At 33.9% G+C, this 26,647-nt stretch overlaps 4 protein-coding genes across 4 annotated transcripts; all 4 read right to left on the bottom strand.

The window, feature by feature from the left end:
* Positions 1-3,893: 3,893 nt before the first annotated feature.
* Positions 3,894-5,062, bottom strand: EAF02_009389 (uncharacterized protein; the record flags this gene model as incomplete). Its single annotated transcript, XM_038905437.1, has 2 exons — positions 3,894-4,471; positions 4,591-5,062. 2 exons carry the CDS (start codon positions 5,060-5,062, stop codon positions 3,894-3,896), a joined length of 1,050 nt encoding a protein of 349 aa, XP_038754890.1.
* Positions 5,063-12,359: 7,297 nt separating this feature from the next.
* Positions 12,360-12,698, bottom strand: EAF02_009390 (uncharacterized protein; the record flags this gene model as incomplete). The annotated part of the gene is made up of 1 exon (XM_038905438.1): positions 12,360-12,698. The coding sequence occupies one exon, from the start codon at positions 12,696-12,698 to the stop codon at positions 12,360-12,362; it is 339 nt and encodes a 112-aa protein (XP_038754891.1).
* A 1,435-nt stretch (positions 12,699-14,133) lies between these two features.
* On the bottom strand, positions 14,134-15,911 carry EAF02_009391 (uncharacterized protein; the record flags this gene model as incomplete). The annotated part of the gene is made up of 3 exons (XM_038905439.1): positions 14,134-15,150; positions 15,204-15,534; positions 15,583-15,911. The coding sequence occupies 3 exons, from the start codon at positions 15,909-15,911 to the stop codon at positions 14,134-14,136; spliced, it is 1,677 nt and encodes a 558-aa protein (XP_038754892.1).
* A 973-nt stretch (positions 15,912-16,884) lies between these two features.
* EAF02_009392 (uncharacterized protein) lies at positions 16,885-18,049 on the bottom strand (the record flags this gene model as incomplete). Its single annotated transcript, XM_038905440.1, has 4 exons — positions 16,885-17,147; positions 17,203-17,827; positions 17,891-17,961; positions 18,016-18,049. The coding sequence occupies 4 exons, from the start codon at positions 18,047-18,049 to the stop codon at positions 16,885-16,887; spliced, it is 993 nt and encodes a 330-aa protein (XP_038754893.1).
* Between the last annotated feature and the right edge of the window lie 8,598 nt (positions 18,050-26,647).

The raw sequence follows: 26,647 nt of genomic DNA on the forward strand, positions 1-26,647 counted from the left end.
CCATTAAATAGTTTTCCATTATTTAATAAAATCCTAATGAACTTTTTATATCCATTTAAAAAACCTTCTATTTTTTTTATATAATTCAAAAGATAATTTATAAGGAGGCAAAGAACAAAAAGAATCGAATAGCTCAGAATTAGGAGTATTTGAAAAATAACTGGAAGATATAACAAAGTTATCCAAATAGATTTTAATATCTAATAGATTTTGAAAAATAAAATCTATTCTCACAAAGAATAAAAATGTCAAATAAAAAATTAATAGAAAATTTAATAGAAAGTATATAATAGAACTTTAATTTGATTATTCTATATTAAAATATTAGTTTTAATTATAAAAACTCTTAATAAGCTTTTGATTAGCTTGAATATTAAATAACACTTGCAAATTTGTATTTGCAGGTAAAATCAATTACTAAAGATTCTATAATTCCTGATCGATTTTTTTACTATAAACTAATTTCCTTATATCAATATATTACTTTTGATTATTCTTTGAAATGAAAAATCCTATATTATCAATCTCTTTAATAAACTCTAACCACCAAAATACAAAATTAGAAAGATCAATCCAATTATTTATTTCAGAATTATTTATAAGATAAGCTATACATATTCTCCAAAATGTTTTCTCAGGACTTGTAAAGAAAATTATAGGTGATTTCCATATTAAAGTTTTTCTAATAAGGATTAATAAATTAATCAAAAGATTAATAAAAAGATTAATAGAAATAGTATATTATACTCTACAGCTTTCTTATATTCCTTTCTCAAATTATAAAGTTTATTGGATAAGCTAAATTAATTAGATTTTGAAATAAGATTTAAAAATGAGAATATAAATTTACAATTGAAATTTGTATATATTCTTTATTAACTTGCCTTATTTCTTCTATAATTGATAATAAAAAGAAGAGTATCTAATCAAATTAATCAATTTATATAAAGATTAATACAGAGAAAAATTCTTACCTTAATCCTATTTGGATTTCTTGTTAACTAAAGATAAAAAAAGCCTTTATAATATCCTCCGATTTCCTAGATTTTTTGAACAATATCTTTTTAGCATTTCTTTAAGTTTTTTATTAGCATTGAAATAGCAAATACTTATATTTTTAATAAAAATTAGTTTCTATTAATCTTTTTATTAATTATATAATATTATTTATCTCTAAAGGATTATAGGTATTATAAATCAAAAGTGCTTTTTTTTCTTCAAATTTCTTATTATCCTTTTCTTTTCGATTATATTCTTGATTGAAAACTTTATTATTTTTTCATAAAATTTTTATATACCCTATTATACTCTTTCTCATATTCAATATTCTTTTATATACTATTATTGTTATTTATAATAGCAAATTGCTTATTATAATCTTCCCAGTCTAGAAATATAGCAATACTTTTCTAATTATTACCTTTCATTACTCTATTAATTGGATTAATAGAAAAATTAATTGAATAAAGATATATATATATTATTTGTACTGAATTTCTATATTACAATTAATCAATATTTGGTGCTGAGTATTATTGAAAATATTAATATATTCTTATATTGTCTTTAATTTCTTTTTTATATAAATAACAATATTCTAATCTCTTGCTTTGGCTTTTTCAATTTTTTTATGAATAGGATTATTTTCTAAAGTTTTATTTCTCTTATACATTTTGATTATATTAGGATTTTACAATAAATCCTCTGATGCTTTTCGCTTTCTAGATATTATAAAGATTTTGGATTAATAAAAAGATTAGAAAAATGAAAGGTATTTGATTGTAAAAAAGGATTTTGTAATAAAAAATCAAAGAATATTATTTATTAGAATAATAGAAAAATTAAAGAAAGATAAGAATTGGAAAATAGTAGTATAATAGTGAATTTCGAAGTTTTTGTTTTTTTATTTTCAAGATAATAATCTAAATTCTAAGATATCCACACAAAATATTATATAATATAAATGATCTCTTTTCAACTTTATTTCTTTATTACTATAACAATAATATATTATTTAGAAGATGTTATCAAGTATATTAATTGATTTTATTCTATTAATTTATCTACTAATTTCAATAGGATACCAAACACTCAAAGTTGTTGATCATTTCCAAATAAAGTAATAAAAAATATATAAAAGAAACCTATTTCTAAAAAAGTTTTTAAAAAAGTATATCACTTCAAGCTAGGTAGTAAGTTGATTAATAGAAATATTAGTAGAATAATATACTAAGCTCAATTTCTAGCGATTGCATTATATAAAATCAGAAGATATCAAAAAAGCATCGAGTTATTAATCCGAAAGCTTCCTTTTCAATATCTTATTCAAGAGATTATTCAGAATTTGACTTTAAGAGTTACTCGCTAGCAATTAACTATATTATTAGCTTTACAAGAAATTGTTAAAGCATATTTAATTAAAAAGTTTGAATATAAGTTTAATCTAATTTCTTAATATCTATTAAGTTTTATATTAATTGTTTAATTTCAGTAATAAATTTTATAGCAATTTATACAAAACAAATTACAATTCAACAAAAGGATATACTTCTGGTTTAGGCTATACATAATGGTATTTTAGGATATTTATATGCTAGTAATTATTATATACATATAGATTAACTTGATTATCTCAATGCTTCTACAAATTCATAAATGTATTTTCTTTTAAAAGAATTACTGAATACTATGAATACAATAAAACACTTTTCCAACTCTATAATAGAAATATAATCGAAATATAATGTGAAGAAGGTAATTAGTAGAAATATTAGTAGAATTCTTTATATATATCATATTGATGCTTAATAGATCCTAGGCTTTGGGTTACCCATAGTATTTTGGGTTATCCATTAGGTCTTGGGTTACCCATAGTATTTTGGATTACCCATTGGGTTTTTGATAACCTATTGGAGTCTTGGTAATTCATTGGGTAATCTATGGGTGGGACGTCTATTTATACTATTACCCACCCAACCCATAGGGTCCCGATGGGTGGGATGTGAGATTGAAAACCCGACCCATGGGGCCCCATTTTACAGCCTAACCGGAAGTTCACAAAATATGTCTCTTGAACGCGATTAATTTTGCACATCTCTTGAGCCTTGGATATTAGCATAGAATCAGCTTGGTGGAAGTCTAATAAAGGCGCTAGATTTAGAGAGAAGGTGGAATCCCGGTGTAAAACTAAAAGTCATCCATAGCGGTGTTGGTTGTCAATGAAGAATCATAGTTTACTAGATCAGTATCCGGTAGAAAGCTTTAAATTTAGAATAAAGATTTTGATAGAAATTTGTTCCGCCTCTCGTTACTCTTCAGTGATTAACCATCATGCTCGAAATAATTGAGACTAACCGATACTCAGTTCTCTCATGTGGAGATAGTTTTGGTGTCTACCACTATTTCAGATGTTATTACCTGGAGATGAATGTCACTTCAATACTAGCCTCAAGCCCTGTATTTTCACGGACCGTGTTTAATTATGAGACCTTATTTGTAAAGTATGAGATATTACCTGAATCATCCCGTTCTGATTCGGTTACGAAATGGCAAAGAATAAGCGCTTCCTTCATGTTCGCGATCTATTCTAAAATTTAGACCAACTAAAATTGGGCTATCAAGCACTACGGTGCTAACATTATAAGCGTGGTGAAGATTAGCTAGACATGCATATCGTCAAGGTAAATGGATGGATCGTGAGTTTTAAGATCAGCCTGAAATTTTGGGTATCAGAAGATTTAGTGGATGAAATACATTCAGAGTTTTTTCTTATCTAACTCCCAAATTGCATCCACCAAAAATGCCGGAACACATTGGAATCTCGGAACCACCTATCAATGAAACGACTCTCGGAATTCTGCGATTCTCTGCCATAACTCCCTCATTAATACCCCTCACTTGTATTGATATCTCTGCCATGTGTCCCTCTTCGCTCGAAACTCATTGACAGCATGTCTTGTAACACCAGGACTACTGTCATAAGTTTCCCAGGCCAAGATATCGGAATCAGCCCACTTGACCAAGAACTTGCTGTCCAACTTAGTCTCCTTGTTTTGCTGATCTTCAAATAGAATTTCATATTTCTTCTTTGGTTTTGCTTTTCCTCGGCCGTTGGTGTTGCGTCGCCAGTAGTCCTTCACAGCCCTCGCATCAACATTTTGGATGGCGGCCCAGCTGGGTTCTATTCCGGGGCCCCAATGAACAAGACACTGTGGACCAGTCTCTTGTTCCTCAATGATGTAGATGGTCGAAAATGAAAACTCGTTATTTTCGGAGAACGCAACCATGTACCGAGGTGTGCCATCTGCCTTTACATCTTTGCGCACCAGTCCCTTGTGACTATGCAAAGCCGATGGGGTTTTCGCTTTACCCTTTTTGACAGCTGCATTTGGATTCTTGCTCGAGCTTGCAGTAGCGTTTTGATGTTTTTGACCAGGCGCATGTTTCTGAATCGCACGATCTTCCTCTTCTTCTAATCACTAAGTCAGTATTTATGAACTCCCAAGAGATAAGGACAAGGGGGAGAACTTACCATCATCCTCGAGGATGTCTTCTCTTGTCGACATATGTTTAACAGCCTCTTTGGTACACTTGGCCAAATCAACCATTCAGAGCCCACTCTTTTCTGTCTAGCAGATTTCTCATCTTCGTCTTCATTCTCGTCTCCATCCCACATTTCCAGAGCGCGCAACCAGTCTGACGCTTTGAAAATGGCACACTTTCTCATTTCCTCACATCTGCCATCTAATCTGTACATCACTAAATCATCCTCGCTTGTAATGACCTCGTTTTCCGCAGCCTCGATATCATCAGTCGCTGTGACATAAACACTGGGAGGATTTCTCCTAGGTCCGTTCGCGGCACCATAATGAAGAGGGAGAAAGCTGCTCGCAGTCTTGCGGCTGAGACTCAGAATATCGTAAGGGCGAAAACCTATCTCCCATGGAGTGAGAGACTCCTGCGATTTGGAAGACTTTCCTTCTGGGACCTGGTCATTGGAGGGATCGTGGACGATGTAGAGAGATTCGGGAACTTCATCTGGAGGGTGGCGGAGGTCATTCATGACTGTTTGATTGACTCGAATATCTGGAAATTGTGATTGTTTTAATTCGCAGATGAATGGAGAGAATTCTTGATGATTGCTAGGAGGTAGGAACATGTCGATTTATGTAGAGTTGGAACTGTGCGGGTAACAATGGAAGAATATTCTAGCAACTATAGTATTGTCCAGCAGAAGTCGGATCTTCGAAAATAAATAAAGAATGTAAATAGCGAGAACCCTCGATGCTTGTCTCAAGTCAGGATAACAAAGAATAAAGCTCGAATGCACGGGGTAGAAAGCCCACTTGTCAAGGGTAGAACAGGATCGCAAGTAAGAAAGTGAATATTCGAGATTGTACGATAATGGCTCATATAGAAAGAACAAGGCAAATGATCACATTCATGGTAATGTAGAACAAAAATATTCAATGCTAATTTCGGATACTCTCGTGGCTTCTTTGGTCAAATAATTTAGACAATTATATCTTTGGGCAAAGAAGGATTTCGATTTATCCAGTAACCACATTAATCTCATTAATGAAAGTCTTTTTTGTTCACATTCAAAGGTAGTAACTCTGAAATATGTTGATGGCATCAGTTTTGTACAATCCAAGGGAGATTATTGGTGCAGTGTTTCATACAAAGCGCCGTCTCTTGATTAGTACATGCATGATTCTTTCTGCAGTCTTTTCATAGCCTATTGTATATCAATACGATCTTCAGTTCTTAGACTTCTCTACGTGATTTACATCGTGACACGTGACAGAATTGAAGCTTAACCTCACCCTGCCGTGACATGTAGCAACTTTCATCATTTCAAAGTTGTTTATTCTGCTCCGTCTGTTTATCCATGGTGATCTCAGACTATACTAGCACGCACCTATATCTTTATTTAGAATACCTCAAAGCAGTGACGCTAGGAAAGTTAACGAAGAGAAAGTGACCAATGTGACAATCACCAAAATAAGAGCATTCAGCCTAAATCTAAAACTTATGTTTGTCAATTAGTTACAAATTAGATATTTTTATCAAAATTAGAAGTAGTAAATCATTGGATTTGAACAATTATCTACTCAAAAAATGTTGGGTGTCTTCGAATAGTGCTTGTACAGAAGAGTTAGAAATCCGGGTGGCCTGTCGCTAAGATTCGGTAAACCTCAATAGTTGAAAAAGGGAGCCAATAAAAAAAAAGAATGTTCACTATAGGAGACCATAGAAACCAAAATGGTTAGATCTAGTGCACAGCCCCACATGTCAATTCAAAGGTAAATTCTTCCTTCAATCCTTTAATTAACTAGTTGCACTCCAGGTCCTTAGATCAATTTCTGCAACCTTTTGCCGTTTACTTTATCCATCATATTACTTGCTTTTATTCCAAACATCAAAAGTAAAGATGAACAAAGCTGAGGTGGCTCGATTAATGCTCTCGCTAGAACAAGCAAACAAAACCATGGCCTGGCCCTCTCCTGAAGGTTGGTTAACCTTTCATTGGCCCCTCAAATACTGCGTCGTCCTCTTCCGCAATGTGTTTGATCAGTGCAATTATTATTGAGACTAATTGAATTGTGATCATAGCAAAGGAGTACTTTGAATACCAGAACAGAGTGGAAGATGAGGCGCGTATGCTGAAGGAGATGAAAAGATTGGAATATGAGGCGCGTAGGCGGGCACATAAACGCCGCTTTTTGGCAAAAATGAGGGCGAGGAGGCAAAGAATGCAAAGGTTAAAGAAGGAATAAATCGTCGCTCACAAGGTAAGAGTATATAATCTATTCATTTTCTTCAAGCAGCAAAGCCATCTAACCTCTATAAAAAATAGAAGTACCCGCTCACGATCATCTCCTTTCCCAACCCAATACGACTTCTTAATACCCTTCGACATCCTTCTCCTCCGCCTGTCAATACTGCTGCTTCTAAAGCCAATCACATCCCCGATGAATTCCATAGCCAACAATCTTCCTACGAATTCAACAACCGATTACCGTTGCAATGTTGATTTGCGGTTGTCTGAGCGGGGAGTGATGGAAAGGCGAGGAATGAGAGATTGAGAACCAACTTAAGAGGGAAGATATGCTACAAAGGAGCTGAATCAAGCTGGTGGGATACATCATACTGTGTGCACAATAATTCTTCATTATAGAGCCTTTTTTCTCCCTGCGGCTTCATTGTATTTTCTTTGGTCATCGCTACTTAGCACTGGGGGTTTCTGGAGTGTCTTTGCCCGAAGAGCTGCTTTTAATGTGGATAGAGGACCTCAATCACACTGGTTTAACAATGATTGATTCTGCAATGTGTGTACGCAATGACCGTGAAACGATACGACCGCAACATCAACTCTCTACCACCTCGCCCCAGTAGCTTCAAACATGTGTGATGTATCACAATACTCTGTTACCATTCTCTCGCTCTTGGACTAAAGGATCATAGGCTAGTTTTTGTGTTTTCAAGGCAGGCTTTATGGCAGACAACTGAACTACAAGAACGAAGTCGTCGATCCATGCAAAGTCAACACCAAACTTTCAACGGAAACGGTGAGAAAGGCAATTAGGAAAGAATACTAGTGTCTCAGGAGATTTGGCAGATCAGCGCCAGTACAAGAATATTTCTCAGTGTCCTTCCTATATCGACACCCACATTCAAAGGTCTTCACGCCCCTTGGAAAAGAAATGCCTGCCTGCCCACGCAGTCCTTGAAAACTCAGTCTTCACTCGAATCTTTTGCATATTAGCTACCATCTTCGGTCCTTGAAGCCTTATGTACTGCCAAGGACTTAGATCTTGAGTTGATCCGGCATTTTCGCAAATAAAGCCAAAACTATAATGAAAGACAATTTAAGACTGCAGCCGCGCGGGCACACGCAGAAATATCACTACATATAAAGCATGCTCCTGATCTGCCTGTTAATGCTTACGATATTTATCCACAGCGTTTAGGTACTACTCAATCCAGTCTATCAAACTTCAACAAGCTCGCGAAATCACTGTGTAGACTCGCGGCAGAAGGTCCAGAGCTCTGTCTTTGTCTTCGAGGCATTTGAAAGACTGAAACCCTTCCTATTGCGTCCTTTGGTACAAAGCTCCGATGTGTTAATCGCTAAGCATGGGACGCAGAAGACTCAAGATGCTAGACATCAAAACCAACAAAATCAACACAAGATAGCCATAGAAGCAGTGTTATTTCTTCTTCTCCCTGTCGAGAAGAAGATCTCACTACCCTCCTACCTCCTTTCCGTCAACACATCGCGCTACTAAAATCCTTCAGACTAAATATTACGCATGATAAAGCTTTAGATTAGCTTCAAATCATCATATATCTACAATGAAATCAATGCCTACCATTGACTATTGGGTGTTCTTTCCATTGCGAAATGAAAGCAAGATGAGAGGAAACAAAGAACATCGGCACGTTCATATAATCTCTCAGTGCTACTTGCCCCTTTTCTGTAAGGCCAATTAGTCTCATATAAGTATTTTACTTGCTTTACTACTACATTTTAGATAATGCTCTACCAAGAATAGGCTAATCAAATGGTGCATTTCTTTAGGTCATTCTAGTTGGGTCTTCTAATTTTGTATCCCTTATGTAAAATGGAATTAGATAGAGGCTTCTACGTTCTCAAATAACACATTCGACTTTAATGTAATCCCTTCGAATGATTGAGAAACAACGCAAATTATCATTGTTCTATCTCAAAATGATAATAGATATTCGTATTAGATACTCTCAATTTAGCCATTGTCTTAGTAGTATACTTATAAATAGTTCATGTAGTAAGGAAATATATCTAATGGAGTTTTCGCAAGTGCCCAAAAGCGATCAAACTATCTAATATCAGATTGATAAAATATTGATAGTAAGACTAATACTAGACTTTATCTAACATTAAGTAGTAAATAAGAAATATTATTTTCTAGTATAATTTACGATTAATAGATAGAATATCTTTTATATATATAGACAAACTAATTGTTGAAAATTCCTTAGTTTCTAAATGTTATTTATTAAGTTAAAGTTATGATAATAATAATACTCGACGTTACTATTAATATAGTTTTTCTAAAAAGAAAGTACTACTATTAGACATTAGAATGTAAAGAACTATAGGATCTCGCTTAGATGTTGTTGTCATGTGACTTTACTATTCCCCTTGATTAATTCAACTTGAGTATGATGTACTATCATTAGGATCTGTATGAACAACAACTACCTCTTCATTATTTCAATCAAAGCTTCGAGTACAAAAGTTCTATGTCTTTAGGATATTGTTATACTTTTTAGAACTTAACATTAAGAAATGTAGACTTTCGAAGGCCAATGAAAGGATGATACTAGACTAATAACAAGATGTTACTTGAAAGTAGAAAAATTCGACTGAAGATTTACTTGAGATATCTTTGAAATTCAAGAACTAATACTCAGGCTCTCGGACGTGGTATCTACTCTTGTGCTTATAGAGTGTCTCGGAAGTAGACATTAACTTCAAAGGTTTTGTATGAATAAATACCAAACAATGAGATGAGACCAGCTTTTTACACTCATCTAGTTCAATCATTGATATATTCTTAGCTTTCAAAGATTGACATTGTCTGAGATTAATACCTTGCTTAATAGATTGATTTTACACGTCATTGTCTTCATTCTTTCGATTATTTATTCTTTACTAATCGATAGTTTAGAGCTTTTGAATATCTGTACTTAAGATGATTAGACTACAGCTTCAATGAAATTTTCTCTGCTGGTGGTTTCATAGTCTCGAACTAAGTTCTGAGATGATGTTGAATGACAATGGAGGAAACATTACATCGTGTAACGTTGAGAATATTTCTTATAGTAAGAACCTTTTGTAAAAATGTTTTATATATCAATATCTCGACTATTTGTCATCTGAATCAGCTAGTTCAATCTAAAGTATTATTTCTAATATTCAATTTGACTTTTCTGTATAGAAGCGTTCGTATAGATATCCATACTAAGCGTAATATATAGTCTCTGAGAATAATTAATATATTTATTCCTCAAAACGATATATTAGGAAAGGTGAAAAATACTTACCACAATCTATAAGCAATTTATTAGTCTTTCAATTAAATTTGAGCTTTCAATGGACTTTAGACTTATATTATAGATATTTTCCTCTCTAATGTATAGATTCTTTTTAAAAGATTACTATAAGAGTTACTACGCTTGTCGAAAAAAGCGATGATTAGAATAAGAGTGATATAGTCGTATTATTCTAATCTTTATTTTATAGAAGAAACGCAAGATTCAAAATTCAATCTACAGAAATTTTTGAAAAATCTAAAAAAATCAAAGTCTCCAGGCGATGATTTTTTCTAAAAAAAAGAATTCATACTAGAACATTGCTATTCCAGAAGCTCATGTGAATCAAAAGGTTCAAAAATTCAAAAAAGTATTATAATTCAAATCTAAAACTTTTCTGAAATTGTGATTTTGAGATTGGAATACTAGTATTCATATTAGTAGTAGAAAGCACGCTAAATGCATTAGGCGTATTAGGTAATCATCTTGATTGATATTGTCAACTCGATCGTACGTAGCTTTCAATAGAATACGTACTAAACTTAATACTAATAATCTACCTATTCTTCGCGTCTTTTCTGTAGTAGAATAGCAGCGTTCAAAAATAAAACGATTTACATTAGTATGTGTTAGACCTCACATAGCATTCATATCAATCGAAATATTAATGTATAAATGTTGCTATATGAGGTTATCACTGTAAGAGACGAGACTAATCAAGCTTTGAAATTCTATCGTTTTTGAGAGTCAAAGATTGTAATATTTTCTGCATTGACTATTATTGAAAGTGATCAAAGAGTACTGCATTAGTAATCTTGCTAGTGAAGAAATAGTCTCGTAGATATCTATGAAAGATTTCCACCCACAATTTCCGCCCTCCAGAAAGCTTCAATATCTTCTCGGATGTCATGTCTACGTCGGCGGGCGGCGATCATCGCACGCGCAGATATTCACTAGGCGTAGTAATATCACTCATGTTTTTCAGAAGATGGAGATCAATATGAGTTGCGCGGCCTGGAATTTTCGTGGTAGTGCTACCATGGTATTGAATAATGATCATTTTGAGAATTCTAGCTACGAGAGGCATATGCTTACCCTGTGTTCTAAGCCATAGTGACGTGCATATTCTGTTGCAAGATAACATCGATTTTGATAGTCTCAGCAATGGGGCTATAATTTTTGAATAGACGCCTGCACGTGTATTTTTCACTGTTGAGATTGGCGTCATGGCAACCCGAATTGACTGTCACCTTCAAATTACGTAGAAATGCAATTACCTAATATGGTGAAAATGAAGTAGTAAAATCTCTTCTATTCTTTGAATTTTATCATATATGGATGGGAGGAGGGGGATGAAAATTATTGTATGACCATTTCGTTAAGTCACTATATTCACTTGGTGAACAAAGGCAATCCGAATTGAGGGACAGAAATGAACGTGCAAATTGAAATGACGTTCAATTCCTTGCTAAATTGGCAACATTTTTATCAAACCGACGCATCAAAACAATTCATGAAGCTGTAATCAATCTGCTCGTGCGAAGACTAAGAGCTCACACAAAACTCAGTAGTCAAAATTACCTTATTGATCGAATTGCCTAGATAGAACAATTGATTGAAGATACAGACTTAATCTTCCGTGCTTTTCCTAGAACATGGAATTAAGCACTAATCTGATATGAAGCCGACGGTAATCCGATTATTTCTCATAATTCATTCAAACCCATCATTTACTTAACTCCCTTCCATTTCAGGATATCTCTCTCGCTTAAGCACCCACAGACCCACCTAGCTCGCTTAACCCAAGTACACCTTTACCATCTTCGTAATTTTAATGTTATCAGCACTCGTCATTCTTCAGCAGCTCCCTTCGATATAGCAATCTTTACTGAAGTCATAGGAACCGATCTGCTCGCTGGAGTTTCCATCATTTTCGGCGACCTGCAAGAAATCATCTCAATGATCGCTTCAAATAACGGTCGGCAGCGCAGTAAACACGCGCAAATTAGGTATGCAGCAGGTTGTAACTGTAGCCAGAGTAGTGATTCTCCTCCTACATATGTAAAATCTGGCAGGTGTTGTATCCGCAAAAATACCGAGAGGCGGACTGCACAACTACCATACCACTGCGCATTGAGATCATAGTCTTTGTGTCTCTTAGGGAGGATTCAAGAGATTTATAATCCACCGATGATAAATTCTACCGCCAACTCAATCTTAACTCTCACGGAACATTGAGTTTCCAAACCACCGGAACTGGAATCAAAAATATCACAATATCAGTCATGATACTGGGTACGGTTGCCCAGGTCAATACAGCCGTATTGTCGATACATCGATGTGAATTCCTCGGCCCTGTTTTGAAAGCGTCGGAGATTGGTACGCCACTGAAAAATTGCTATTGCTTCGAGAACGATGATGAAGAAGTAAACTGCATATGTTGCACCTTTTATCGCATGGTTTGTCAGCTTGGATATGATGAATAGTCGTTTGTAGAGAAAGAGAATGGCTAATTTGGGGATGCTAAGAGCGAGAATGTTTATGAGGTCGATGGCGTAGAGAACCTTAAGTCCGATGACTAGTTTGGCGGGTTGAATCCAGAGGAGATGATGACCCATGTCAGCGAGATATACCGCAACTGTGGAGTATGTGAGTGAATCGAATTGTCGGAAGAGATTTCAATGATACCACGCACCTAACACAATGCAGCCAAAGATAGATTGAGAAATAATGATACAATAATAAGATGGTCATCCAATCCCCAGATTGGCGGAACCTTTGTTAGTAGTCGTGAAAGAGATCGGGCTATCACGAAAACGATTTGGAGAAAAGATAATATGATGGAGGATAAGATGATAGCTATGCTTGAGGATTCGGGATTCATCCCATCAGCTATAAGTTGTTCTGTAGGATCTAGAGAGTGCATGGCCATGGATTTATTGTTTGAATTTATCCTCGAAGGGAAGGTGAAACAGAGTTATTTGTAGACTTGGGAGAAGGAGGCGGAAACTATATTTCCAAAGATGGGAGAACTGTGACGTAAGGAAAATATGAAGCCTGGGTCAATCTTCATGTCACATTTACAAACCTTTTTCCGGCTGTGGAGCTCGTGCTGACTTGCTATGGCAGTGAATCATAAACTTAGGATGATATCATCGAGAAAATGAAAGCCGACCGTCGTTCACCGACTCCTTAACAAAAGTGTGATGTAAAAACTATACTTGTAATTTCCCAGAGCACGGATTTGAAAATGTTTATAGTCATTATTCACACCTGCAATGAAGTGCTGGAAGCGACGGACTCTTCATTCCACCTCAAAATGGTGTAATCTTTAAAGACTATGGATGAAATCCAATAAATTAAATCGTGTATCACGTGTTATTGGCGTATCCTCACGATATGCAAGCCTAACACCTTGAAATCCTAGAAACACGTTGCAACAATTTTCCTCAAAGATGGTGCAATTTAGCTCGAGGATCAAGAAAGAATCCTCGAACATCTCACTGATTGTCAACTTCGTTCTCCATTGCAATAGCAAAACAATAGAGCCAAATGACGTTTGACCTTGCGAACTTCCTCATACTACATGACATCACAAGAAAAGATTGGAGTATACAAGAATAGCATTCAGATGCTTAGCATCAGGTTCTGAAACATACAAAATAGTGGGTTTGACTCATGAAGATCGGTTATGCTTCGTCTTCCCGAGCATCGATTCGTAGGAGGTTAAAATATAACAGAGTTATATCATTCCATCGAACCGCTTGCTGGCCATAGATCCGTACAATCAATAAGGTTGATACTGATAAGCCAGGAGCTTGACGTTGAAGCTTTTGCCTGCGTGAATACAAGTTTGGTTGTGTTGAACGGGCTCCCTTGGCACATGCCGTAAAGATGAATCAGCACCTACCGATACCCTGGACTAGTTTACAGATAAGGCCACAATAGACGATGTCGGTTGGTGTGAGACGGCGAGGAATTGCACCTGAATTTGCAGATGGTATGAATCTGGAATCAATTCGGGCTTCTCGGGTATCTCGAATTCGATCCTGCTCATGTAGCCCCAGCGGGTCGAGCAATTCCAGTTAAATTAACGACTCCTCCACTTGTGTACCCACCGTTATCACCAGTAACCCAGCCCGGTACATCATTACCATGCCCATCTTTCTCAGCTCTATCTTTGATAACTTCCCAAATTGGTGGGAACCCTGCATTCAATGGTCCACCCCTCTGCTTTGCACCCAAAATCGCAAACTTGCCCTGTATATGACTGATGAACCCCCTCAATAGTCCTTGTTGTACTAAACTCGCAACAATTGCTTCGACATCCAACATCTCTGGCATTTTGCCTCCCCAAATTACCCCATCATTTGGCGAAAGTTTCAACACGACCGGAGGCTTCACCAAGTCTTGTGCTGTTATAAACATTGTATTTGTGTGTGTGCGACCCGACTGCATAAACGCGGCAGAATCTGCAGGCCTTTGCCAGCCTTCAAGGATTTTCTGGCAATACTGCGCAGCTGTGACTAAATCGGCAAGATTTAGAGTAGGCGCTTTCTTTGAATTGGGGTCGAACGGCCACTGGTATGTCAAACATAAAACGCGCCGTGCAAGTGAACGCCATACATATGTTTCGCAACGATACATTAGTGGCAGAAGAATGCCCTTGTCGAACAGCCATTTTTGATTTCCGCCCTCCGGACCCAATGAACGCTTGAAAGCAGCCAGATTCCCCAATTTGATGGCCTTGACAATTGGTGTAAACCTTTCAAGGACCCCAGCGGCTTCGGGACGCGACATAAAAGGCCGAGATGGAAATCGACCGAGTATCATGTTTGAGGATATCAAGTAAATTAGAATCAGGCGTCGCTGGTTGATGCACTGTGCATGACACTGGTCGTAAGCAGCTTGAAGACTGCACTGCGCGAGGTAGAAGTGGGTATTCGAGAAGAAGTATCGGCCAAGATAATAAAGATATGTTACCCTTTGACTTGCGGGATAAAGCTCCAATGGTGGAGAGTGTTGAGTGATATTCGTGATGAGTTGATTCGCCAATCGCGTTTTCCGGCACTACGTGACCATTCAGCATTATTCCATGGATCGATTGAAGGCCACCACCATACTTGAAAGAAAAGTTTCAAAGCCAGATTTGCGAATGAGTATATTCCAACTTTCTTTCCCTCTGGCTTTCCATCTGAACCAACCCCATTCCTGTTCGTAGTCCTTTCCGTCAAGCAAACTGTAAAAGCACGCTGTATTGTTTCTGCGGTTCCTTCTACTAAAGTCTTTCGCGTCTCTCCAGCATCGACATCGGCAACTCTTCGCAATCTTCTGGTAAGATCCGGTCTCTTGTCGAGTGTCATTGCAAGTTTCGCGAGGGCAGTAGATAATTGAATTGCTGTCGGGAGTATCACAATCCCATATGTCGGATTGGATAAAGCTGCTAGACAAGTACTATTCGCATCCGTTAGTATATGTCTGAAAATAAGAGAGCTCATTTACCTTGCTAAAACGGTGAGTTGCGAGTGCGTTTCCAACAAGTCTTCGAAATTGACATCCCTCCAGAACTCCAGGTAGTCCTTCATGAAAGCCAAAAAGCCCGGCCAAACGTTACCATCCTCATAACTTGCGTTGGGGTCGTCTGGCAGGAGTTTCGCTATATGGCGTTCGAGTGTAGTGCTGTTCTGAAATGACGCTTTCAACTCTCGACCAAGCTGGAAATAATGATCGGGTAGAGGGGGCTCGACTCTAAGCCATAACTGTAAGCTTGTTCCATCTTTTGCCCTGAGAAATTTCAGGATAGATTCGAGGAACTCTTCGAGGATAGCCATGACTTGAGAATTCGATATCACGGATAGAGGTAATCAGCGGTGATTAGGATGTCTGTCGCGCAAACTTTCCGGCTATAATATTTACAACCGACTTCGTATTCATTTCGAATCAATTGGCAATCCTAAACAATTATGTGAGGCTTAAATAATATATAAATGAAGCAATTATCATCGATCTCGATGTTTTGATACAGTATTAGCTCAAGGCTGTGATGAGCTATAGCCAACCATACCTATCGTAGTAGTCTTGCATAAACTAGCGGCCGCATCTGTTGATCACCTGGGCAGCCTTGTTTGAAGTGGCGGTGCACTGTGGCTATTTTTAAGAAATTATATTAACAGACCTGAAGTGACCACTTCTGCTACAGTAGGTCAACTCACATCAAACAATACATCGTTGGTCGTCCAACGAAAAGTGTTTGGATCTTCTGCATACCGTGGACTGCATCAACTCTTCTCGATATCTTACCACAAGCGAATACTAATCATAATACAATGCTCCTGTGTCAAGGAAAGCGTGTGGTACGCGGTCACCTCGTATATTGACAAATAGTATGCATCTTGCTCCAGGGTCGTAGTACGACTAGGCAGCAGATATACATTGTCCAGAAGAACAGGTCAATGGTTCTCGGGTACCCTGCCAGCTTCTCTACGGTAATCTAGAGTACATTTCAAATTCATAAACAGTGGTCCGATTCAAGGCAGGGATCTATGCGTCGAGCATCGGGCTTACAAATTTGATTCGAGGATTCAACGTTGCGATGTTCAGAAGAAAAATACAGGCATAGGACCTCCAATGTTCAAAATTACGATGCAACGATTTCATGGTTGAAACCCAGGCAGAGATCAGCTTTCAATGTCTTTAGATTTCTTGACAAGATAGAAGCCAATCGATTGATTGTGCTAAGCCCCAGGTATTTAGAAGGAATTCAGATGCCCCGCTATCAGACCTAATCTCTAGTCAATGAACCAATCATGACCCGTGCTTCCAAATATTCGACAGAAACTCTTCAGCGGATGTGAATCGAAAGTCTGGCAACAACTCATTCCACTCGTTAGAAGCATCCCAGCCACCACGCTCAAGAGCTAAAATGAATGCTGAAAAATAACTCTGTGAGAAAGCATCTTTTTGATCTTCCGAAACCGAAAAGTGTACGATGACAGGGAACCAGGAAGATGTAAATTTACCCTCTTCCAAGTCACCCTTTTCAATAGATTCCACGACGAACTTTTGTCCTATAGAGGATAGCGTTAACGTGAAGTCCGTACGGATAGTTTGAATTAGACGAACCTCTAATTTTTTCACAAAGCCCAATGAAGTCCAAGACCGATATTTGATTGGCACGAACTCCGCTAACTTCTGGCCATGCGCCTTCATAGTCCACTGCCTTAGTGACAATTCTTGCCAAATCTTGCACGGAGGTCAAAGTGATTCTGGCCTTTGTATCCCGATGAATGATAGCTCTACAATTCTCAACATCTATCGGCATTGGAAATATTTGCATGAATTTCGTCGAGGGATGTGGGTAACTAAAATAATTCAAGAACAATCCACACTGAAATAAAGTGAATTCCAAACCTGTTCCCAAATCAGCATTGCGGATGAGGAATCTGGAACAACGTACCCTTTTCTCTTTATTGACTTCTCGGAGATAATCATATATTTGATCTTTTCCTTCATATTCGGGGATTCCGCAATGACTTCTGGTAGCCCACTCACTGGGTGCGAACCGACGAACGCCGGCTTCGATGCATGCATCAATGAGATTTGTCTGAGATTGATTATTTGGATCGTTGAATGTAATGATAAATGAGAGAACGGTGTCGACTCCTTCGAGTGCATGCACAAGTGCTGCTTTGTCTAGATAATCTATAATATTTACTATGACTCCTTGTCTAGCTAAGTCTGGAACTTCCTGTTTTGAATATCAGCAATTAGTCTGCAACAAAAATGACCTGCTGGACTCGCTTGCGCTTACTTTTCGGGAAAATACTTTGATCTCATGTTTGCCCTCCGCTAGAAGTGTCTCCAATACTTCCCGTCCAACATCTGCTCACGCATCAGCTCCTAACTTTGAAACCCTTCATACTATCCACAACTTACTGCCGGCGCCACCAGCGAGTACGATTTTTACCATTTTGAAGGTACAGTTTTAAGAAATGGTCAACTCCATCTGCGCTCGCTTCCGATGTACACATGTACTTTTCCACAGGTGGATCCATGACGTTTTGTGGGGTGCAGATTGTCCATTGCAAGTGACCGGACATGAGCTGGTCACGTGTATAACACGCGCTGCTGAATTATCATTCCCCGTGGTTTTCACACAATAATCCCTCACGTTGGTCTGATAAGGTTCCATTTACTTCTGCAAGCAGAATCAGGGAATTGAGTATTTTGATCCTAGCAACCCCTTTGGCGAACGTTGCCGTGCCGCAAATGCCAAGTTTAGCAATGTCGTATCGAGACTCCTACATCAGCGCTATCAATTTCAAATCTCCCATGATAAATTTTACTTCCACACATCCATCGACACGCTCTTACCAAACAAGAAAAGCAAAATGATAAATCGAAAAGATCTTGTGATACTTTCCTGACAATCATCTGCTGTCCTGTCTTTCATGGCGATGTTTGCATCAAAATTATGATGCCCTCGGAGAAAGCCCACACCGGTAGCTCCCCCTGACCCCCTCTTAAGACTAGATCGAATAGCAGCGTTCTTACGTTGCCTTTCCCACGAGAGAAGTTGGACAAGGACGCAAAACAATGCTCAATCCAAAGTTTACTTTTATCATCATTGCCAATCGAAATTCGAATGTTGATATGGGAAGTCTGCATTGGAGGGAATACTTTCCATCTCAATCTTTTTCGTTTCGGCCGTCGAGGGCGTCATAGTCGCTTCACACATCGATTGTGCCTCCGTGAAGGTCCAGAACTTCCTTGAAATTACACAAACTATTGTGACCGTAATGATAAGGCCATACTGTTGTACAGATAAAGTTAAGCGCTTTCTTTGATTGTGACCTGCCGACAGATGTAAGTCTAAAAGAAAATATAATGGGTATTATTATCTAACATTGCTAGATATCGAGACTATCGACATCCTTTATTCAACCAACGTCTTTCGTACGCAAAATTTCTGCGCGCAACATCTGCAAAAGACTCTACTCCCTCAGCGCTACTATATTGCATACGTGTGTTGCATCTCGAGAATGTCACTGAGGTCACAAAAGCCTTCGTCGAAGATCCCAAGCATCGAAATGAGACTCTAAAAGAGTGGACAGATACTTGGAAAGCTTTAGCAGGTTTACCAGGACTGCAAATCCTTCACGTACAACTCTTTTATTGGTCTCGAGAGTGGTGGATGATGCTCACAGAAGATCAAAAATCTCTCATTCTACAGTCAATTTTCAGCGTAACACAACCTCGTGAATTCGAGATATACCTACCATGCGTGGTACCTCTTGAAGATAGTATTTGGAGCGCACTCTCTTTTTTGAAGCATATTACTCCTTACGCTTACGATCAACTATGCTCTATGACCCTGTAGTAGCATAATTCGTGGTTGATAAAGTGATTGCTTCATTAAGTACAATAAAAATTTCAATAATATATATTTTATTGTGAAAATCGGTTTTAATATTAATTAGATTAACCTTATCTTTATATATAATGTGTCACGGATCGCACTCAATCACAGCTGCGATCGCTTATATGCGCATTTGCGTATGTGCACAATCATATATACATAGCTAGTATTATAGAAGCGTTCTACAAACACTTTGCTTCTGATTCTATAATTATAGATTCTAAAAATAAATTATACCTATTCTTATAGTTCTTTAAGATAAAGTGTTATATATCTACAACTCATTATATAATTGTATGGCTATCTGATGGGCTGATTAAATAATACCTTATAACTATAATACCTTCTTAGGTATATCAAGGATTATTCAATATTACTTATAGGAAGAGGGCTGATTCCGAGTAAATCTATTTAATAAAAGATAACAAACCTTTAATATATAGAGTTACAAGTATTATTATTATATCCAATCTATTTACTTCAAAGAAACTCTATTATTCCTTTCTCTCTTATTAGCTAAGTATTGCCAGCCGATAATAATCAATTTCAATAGAGCAATAGTTATAGTCCTTATAATTTTAATATAAATACTGATAAATATAGAAAGGATAAATAATCTGGAAACAACTCCTCGATTGAGGTATTAACTCTCAAGAGTAGCATATCAATATATACTCTTTCGTTACAAAAAGAATAAATACCAATCTTTAAAGACTTTGAGGATTTGCAAAACGAAATCGCAAGATTCAAAGACAAATTGCTATAATATAATCTTAATACCGTTTATCCATTTCAATCTCCAAGATATCGATAATAATATTATATAGATTCCCTTACAAATCGCAGAGTCCGGATTCCTGATATTCTAATCGATTTTATTGAAAAGGTATCTTCTATTATTAGGAAAAGGAAGAATAAGAAAACCTCTATTCATAAAGTTAATCTTTGTAATAATTCTTTTAAATATTAATAGCAGACTTCTTCAAACCTGATTGCCCTGTCAAACAATCCACAAATTCATCGAATACTCTACTCTTATTTATTTATTACTACAATAAAATATCTATATATTCCAAAGCCCATCAATCTTTTATTCAAACTCAAAGATAATGTGGAGCCGAAAGCAAGCCTCTAATAGCTATTAGTCATTGAGCAACTCAAACTTTACGAAAATTCATTTATTTTGAAAGCATAATAGCGATCTTATATAATAGATTAACGGAAGGAGAGGTATAAGATATGTGTTCTTGCTGTATATTCAAGTCCCTTGTTTGATAGGATAGTAATTGATTAATTAGCTTGTAGCTATTTACAAGAATCTAATCGAAGCCGATTATATACAACTGAATATAAACACTGAGTTATATCTAATAATATCTAATAAGAAAACTTTCTAATATAATATTGTAGATTTAGATTATTAATTATATAGACAGAAAATCATCAATCCAACAATTCTCCTCTATAATCTGAAAGAAAAATATCCGATTTCCTCTAACAAGCTATTGACCTCTATATCAATGAATATTACACTATTGAGAACCTAACTACCAAGCTTATTAAGATCAATAAACTCGAAGTTATACTTCAAGAATATAATCATTATAGAATAACTAAAGAGATATCTTTTAGAAAGCCATCTAGTAATATCAATTCATCAACTACCCCTAGAAACATTCTTTGCTCATCAAGTAATTCGAATTTATCTATTCAGTTTCACACCCAATATTCTCCTTACACTCCTATTAGCTATATAGAAACCTTCAAGTCAAACAATATTCCATTTCCAGGAAACAATTTCAATTATAATATTATTATTTCCATATTGGGAATGAATTACAGTTTTATATTATATATAGATAATATAAACACTATAACCGAGATCCAAGAGATTGAAGAAAATAAAGAGTTTTATAATATAAAAGAGAATATCGAGAAGAATATAAATCAAGAAGTGCAAGCGGAAGCTATTGAGTCCGTTTGTATTGCTGAAGATCAATATTTAAATCAATATGTTTAGATAGAAGTTCCCTTCTAAATATAATTCGGGACATAAGATTCCTTGATTTAACAAAACTAATAAAAAGTGATTTTATAAACTTATTATATATATTTTCAAAGAATGAATATTCATATAATACTCAATCTCTTATAGATTCCGGAACGAATAACTTTGCTTTTATCAATAAGATACTTCTTTCATTATTATTCCCTATATTCAAATTCCGTTTTATATTATTCGAATCACTAATTGAAATCAAAAGCTATAATGGTGTACAAAATAAAACTATTATTCATTTCATATTTCTTAATTTCACAATTAATGTTTAACAACAGTTTTATTTGTTATTTCTTATTACCAATTTAGGTTTACATAATGTATCCTAGATTGCAAATAGTTAGCAAAGACTCGAGTTAAAGTCGATTGTTTTAATTAATATTTTGAATGACTTTCCGAGTATTCTCCTATTATTTCTTTATCAAAAAATATACTTTTAATTAAAGACAATCTTCAATAATCCAGAATCAATCATTTAAAACAGAAAGATGCTGATAATCGGAATGCCTAATTAGAAGAGATGTACTACCAACTTGATAATAGATAACCAATTATAATATTGATTGTACCTAAAATACTTATTATTTTTTCCCAAGAGATTAATATAGTAATCTCAAATACAATCAAAGTTTAGATTTTAGTTAATCTAAAGAAGAAATCTATTCTTAATTAAATCTTTATTTAGTTTATTTATGAATCCCTCCTGTTTTGTATTTCCGATATATTTGATATCTATATATTTAAGCTAATTCAATTTCAATTTATCTATAAGAGAAGTAAGGATTATAAAATCTTTATAATCATATGTATAGAGATTAATAATATTATTTCGATTTACAAATCTAGTTAAGATAATAACTATCAAATCTCAATTACAATTACTATTTTAAATAATTCTAAATCAGAAACTATTACTACTCTTAATCACATCATTACAGATATCAAGATAAAGCCTTTAATCCCTAAAGTTTATTAGCAATATTATTAAATATTTCTAAATACAAATTCGATATCCTACCTCTCTCCTGATTATATAATTACAAGATTATATTTAAAGGAGAAGGTGAAAAAGCTTTCAAATATAATCTTTTATATAAGATATTGTTCAAACAGCTTAAGGTTATTAAAGAATACATTATAGAGAACCTTGCTAAAAGATTTATAGAATCCAGTCAAGCACCATTTGCAATATTGATTCTCTTTATAAGAAAATCGAATAGAAGTTTAAGATTCTATATAGACTTTTGACTATTCAATTCTTTAATATGCAAAGATAGATACCCTCTACCTTTTATTAACAAGATACTTACACGACTCGCTAATGCAAAGGTGTATACCAAATTAGATATTCGATAAACATTTCATTGTATCCGCATGGATCTAGTTTCCGAAGAATATACTACTTTCCGCATTCGATATGATTCCTACAAATACAAAGTTTTACCTTTTAAACTAATAAACAGTCTTACGATTTATTAATGATATATAAACAATATCCTATTTGACTATTTAGATAACTTTTATATCACTTACCTTAATAATATTCTTATATATTCTGAAAACAAAAATGAATATAAGAAATACATTAAATGTATCTTCGAATAACTTGAATTTGCTAATCTTTAGGTAGACCTCAAGAAGTGTGAATTCAATATTAAATATATAAAGTATTTAGATTTTATTATTTCTACAAATAATATACAAATCGATTTAGAAAAGATTAAAATGATTGTTATTTAGACTTATTCTATTATCATAAAGGATATCCAATTGTTCTTAGGTTTTTGTAACTTTTATTATCGATTTATTAAGGATTATAATATAATAGCAAACCTCTTTATAAACTTATAAAAGCGAATATCAAATTCCATTTTAACAAAATCTATCAAATTGTATTTGATATATTCAAAGACAGACTTATCTTTATTTCTCTTTTATAGTATTATAACTATATACTATCCTATATATTGAAAACCGATGTATTTGATAGTATAGTTGCTAGTATATTATCTCAAAAGTATAATAATGAATAATTATCAATTGCCTACTTTTCGAAAACAATAATCATCGCCAAACTGAATTATGAAGTTTATAATAAAGAAATGCTTGCAATCATCAAATCCCTAGATTATTGGAAAGCCGAATTTGCTGAATCCTTATATTAGATTAAAGTATATACTAATTATAAAATGCTTAAATACTTTATATCAACTAAATAGCTAAATATTTGATAATATACTGAATAGAATTATTCGCCAAATATAACTTTATTATTATATATTATATTGGAAAGAACAATCTATTTATAGATATACTTATATACTGTATTGATAAATTGGATTAATAAAACAATATTAAGAAGAAGAATTGTTTTTAGTAGTTTATAAAAGATGATTAGGTGGATATAAAGATTATATATGAATCTCTACAGCAAGATCCGAATATAATTGTAAATATCGATATATATATAATCATATTGCTTTTCGATATTATAAATTGTATTATTAAAGCAAATAGATTTTATTTGAATTTAGAAGCTCTATATATTCAGATTATCAAATTATATAAGTATTTTATACTCGAAAAAGAACTCTTGTTTTATAATAATCGACTTTATATACTGGATATTGAAAATCTGCAAACCTATTTGATTTGTAAAATTTACAATTCAGTTTTTACTATATACCTTAATGTTAAAAAGACCTATATTCTTTTAGCCAATCAATATTATTAAAAGAATATAAACAATATAATCAACCAATATATACGGAATTGCCATAAATACAAATACAGCTTTGTATTAAGAGATTGCATTTTCAATCTTCTCTATGTCATGGCGCCAACTATATGATCTGTAGTTGCCTTTGTGCCTCAGGTATAGTATACTAGCGCGCCCTATTTTCTATAAGTAGGGCTTCATTTTTCTATAACTCTTCTATCCTTATAATACAATATAAGTCTTTACTCGTATTTTGATAGTTTATATTATTTTCAAATAAGCTATTACAGCTTTATTTCTTATTTTATTTCCAAAGCCCTATCGATATCTTATTTCGATTGTATTGATTATATTTATTGTTGATTTATTGTATACTTTGCTGTTAATATTTTGAGCCTTAAAAAGTATTAAAGATAGGTGAATAAGCATTTGTATTAGAAGTACTTATATCTAGCTTACCTCTGTAGTTCTTTTTCTTAAACTACATTTTCAATTCTATTGAAATCGATATCTTTCTCTTTACAAATCTATTCAATAATCCAAATGCTACACACTTTATTATTATTCAAGCTGTATTTGAATCGATCAAATCAATTGTAGACTTATTATAAGTCCAAGCTGTTATTGTTTAAACCCAAGCTATTGATATTTAATCAAAGATTGTTGAATTGAAAAATATAATTGAGATATTGAAGATTATTATTTATAATAATTGTAAGCTTTATCTTATTATAAGTATTTCATTATTTCTGAAAAGTTTAATAATAATAAATAAGATATTATAAAGTGTCAAAATTAATATATAATTTTTTGTAATATAATCAATCACTATTTAATTACAAATTACAAAAATGAATTAGAGTTTCAGAAAATCATATTTCTTGTTAATCTATTTTCTAATCCTACTTATATAAACAATTAAATATACTTTGATATAATTATAGACAATACATATAATTCTAACCTTTAACTTTTTGGATAATGTATTATAGCAAATATCTGATATAAATTAAATAAACAATATCAAACTCTAGATCTCTTATATAAAGCTTTTATAAATTACAATAAATGTAAAATGAAGAAAATCCCATTTGGTAATTTTATTACTAAATTCAAATAGTTTATTATCAAATGCAAAAAGATTATTAAATAATAAATTATTAATCTTAAACTCAAAGTTTTATAAAAACTAATTAATATTTCAATTAACCGCTCTAATAAATCTTTGCTGTTAATATTGATATATAGATAATCTGGTAGTAAAGTATTTATAATAATTTAAAGAAAAAGATTTATTTTAATAATCAATATAAAAATTAAGATATTAACTTTAGTAATCAAAAAAACCTAATGAAAAGAAGTCTATTATTACTATTGTAATATCTATGCCTAATCTCTTTAAAGATTTTATATAATTGGATACTGCTTGCTAAGGTTAGTAATTCTTATTATATTATAATAGAAAACAATATCTAAATCTTAGTCTTTATCTTTATTACAAAAAGCCTAATTATATCAAATTCAATTATAAAGAAAAATAATATAATGATATAAAATATAATACCAATTTAGAAACTATATAATATCCCGATCGTTCTTTGCTATAAATCAATATACTCCGAATGTCTACTGTTTTCCTGTTATCGATTATTATTATAATTCTAAACCCTATTGCAATGCTTATAGCCTTATTTATCAGAATACATTCCCACCTACTAATTGTTTTCTAATTATTACAGTATCATTTCGATATACCTCTTCAATCCCCACTAACAATAAAAATCTAAGCGGATTTGTTAAAGACTCTATACATTCAGATAATAGCGAAAATTCAATTCCCCAACCAAATATATTAAAAGACTAACCTCGATTTATAATCGCGAATCAAGATTCGTTATAGAAAGTTTACCTTTATGAATTAAAAGATTGATTATATCTAAAGATCTTTTATATCTTAAAACAATAAATAACAAATCTCTTAAAATCTCAATAGAAATTTTCCTTATATTTAATATAATCATCCTATTTATTGGTTTAATAAATAATAAAGCTGTGGGATATAGGTTTATAAATAGAATTCTTATATCCAAACTTGATATCTCTATACATTCCTTCCCTATTACCCACAACCTGTTACTTGTAGATAGAAGGATTTCTAATATTCTATTTTAATATATATTATTAAATCTACGGATTAATAATTATAAAGAAATTGGCTTATTCTATATTATTAATCTTTTCGATACAGACTTTATGATTCTCGGTCTTTTATAGCTTCAATATTATAATCTTATTATTAATTAGATAATAATAATTCTTAAGTTTATATTCATATACTACTCCAGATATTGCTATTCAATTAATTCTATTG

This window comes from Botrytis sinoallii (assembly GCF_014898435.1).
Source record: "Botrytis sinoallii strain Bc 23 chromosome Unknown BSIN_019, whole genome shotgun sequence".
Lineage (NCBI taxonomy): Eukaryota > Fungi > Ascomycota > Leotiomycetes > Helotiales > Sclerotiniaceae > Botrytis > Botrytis sinoallii.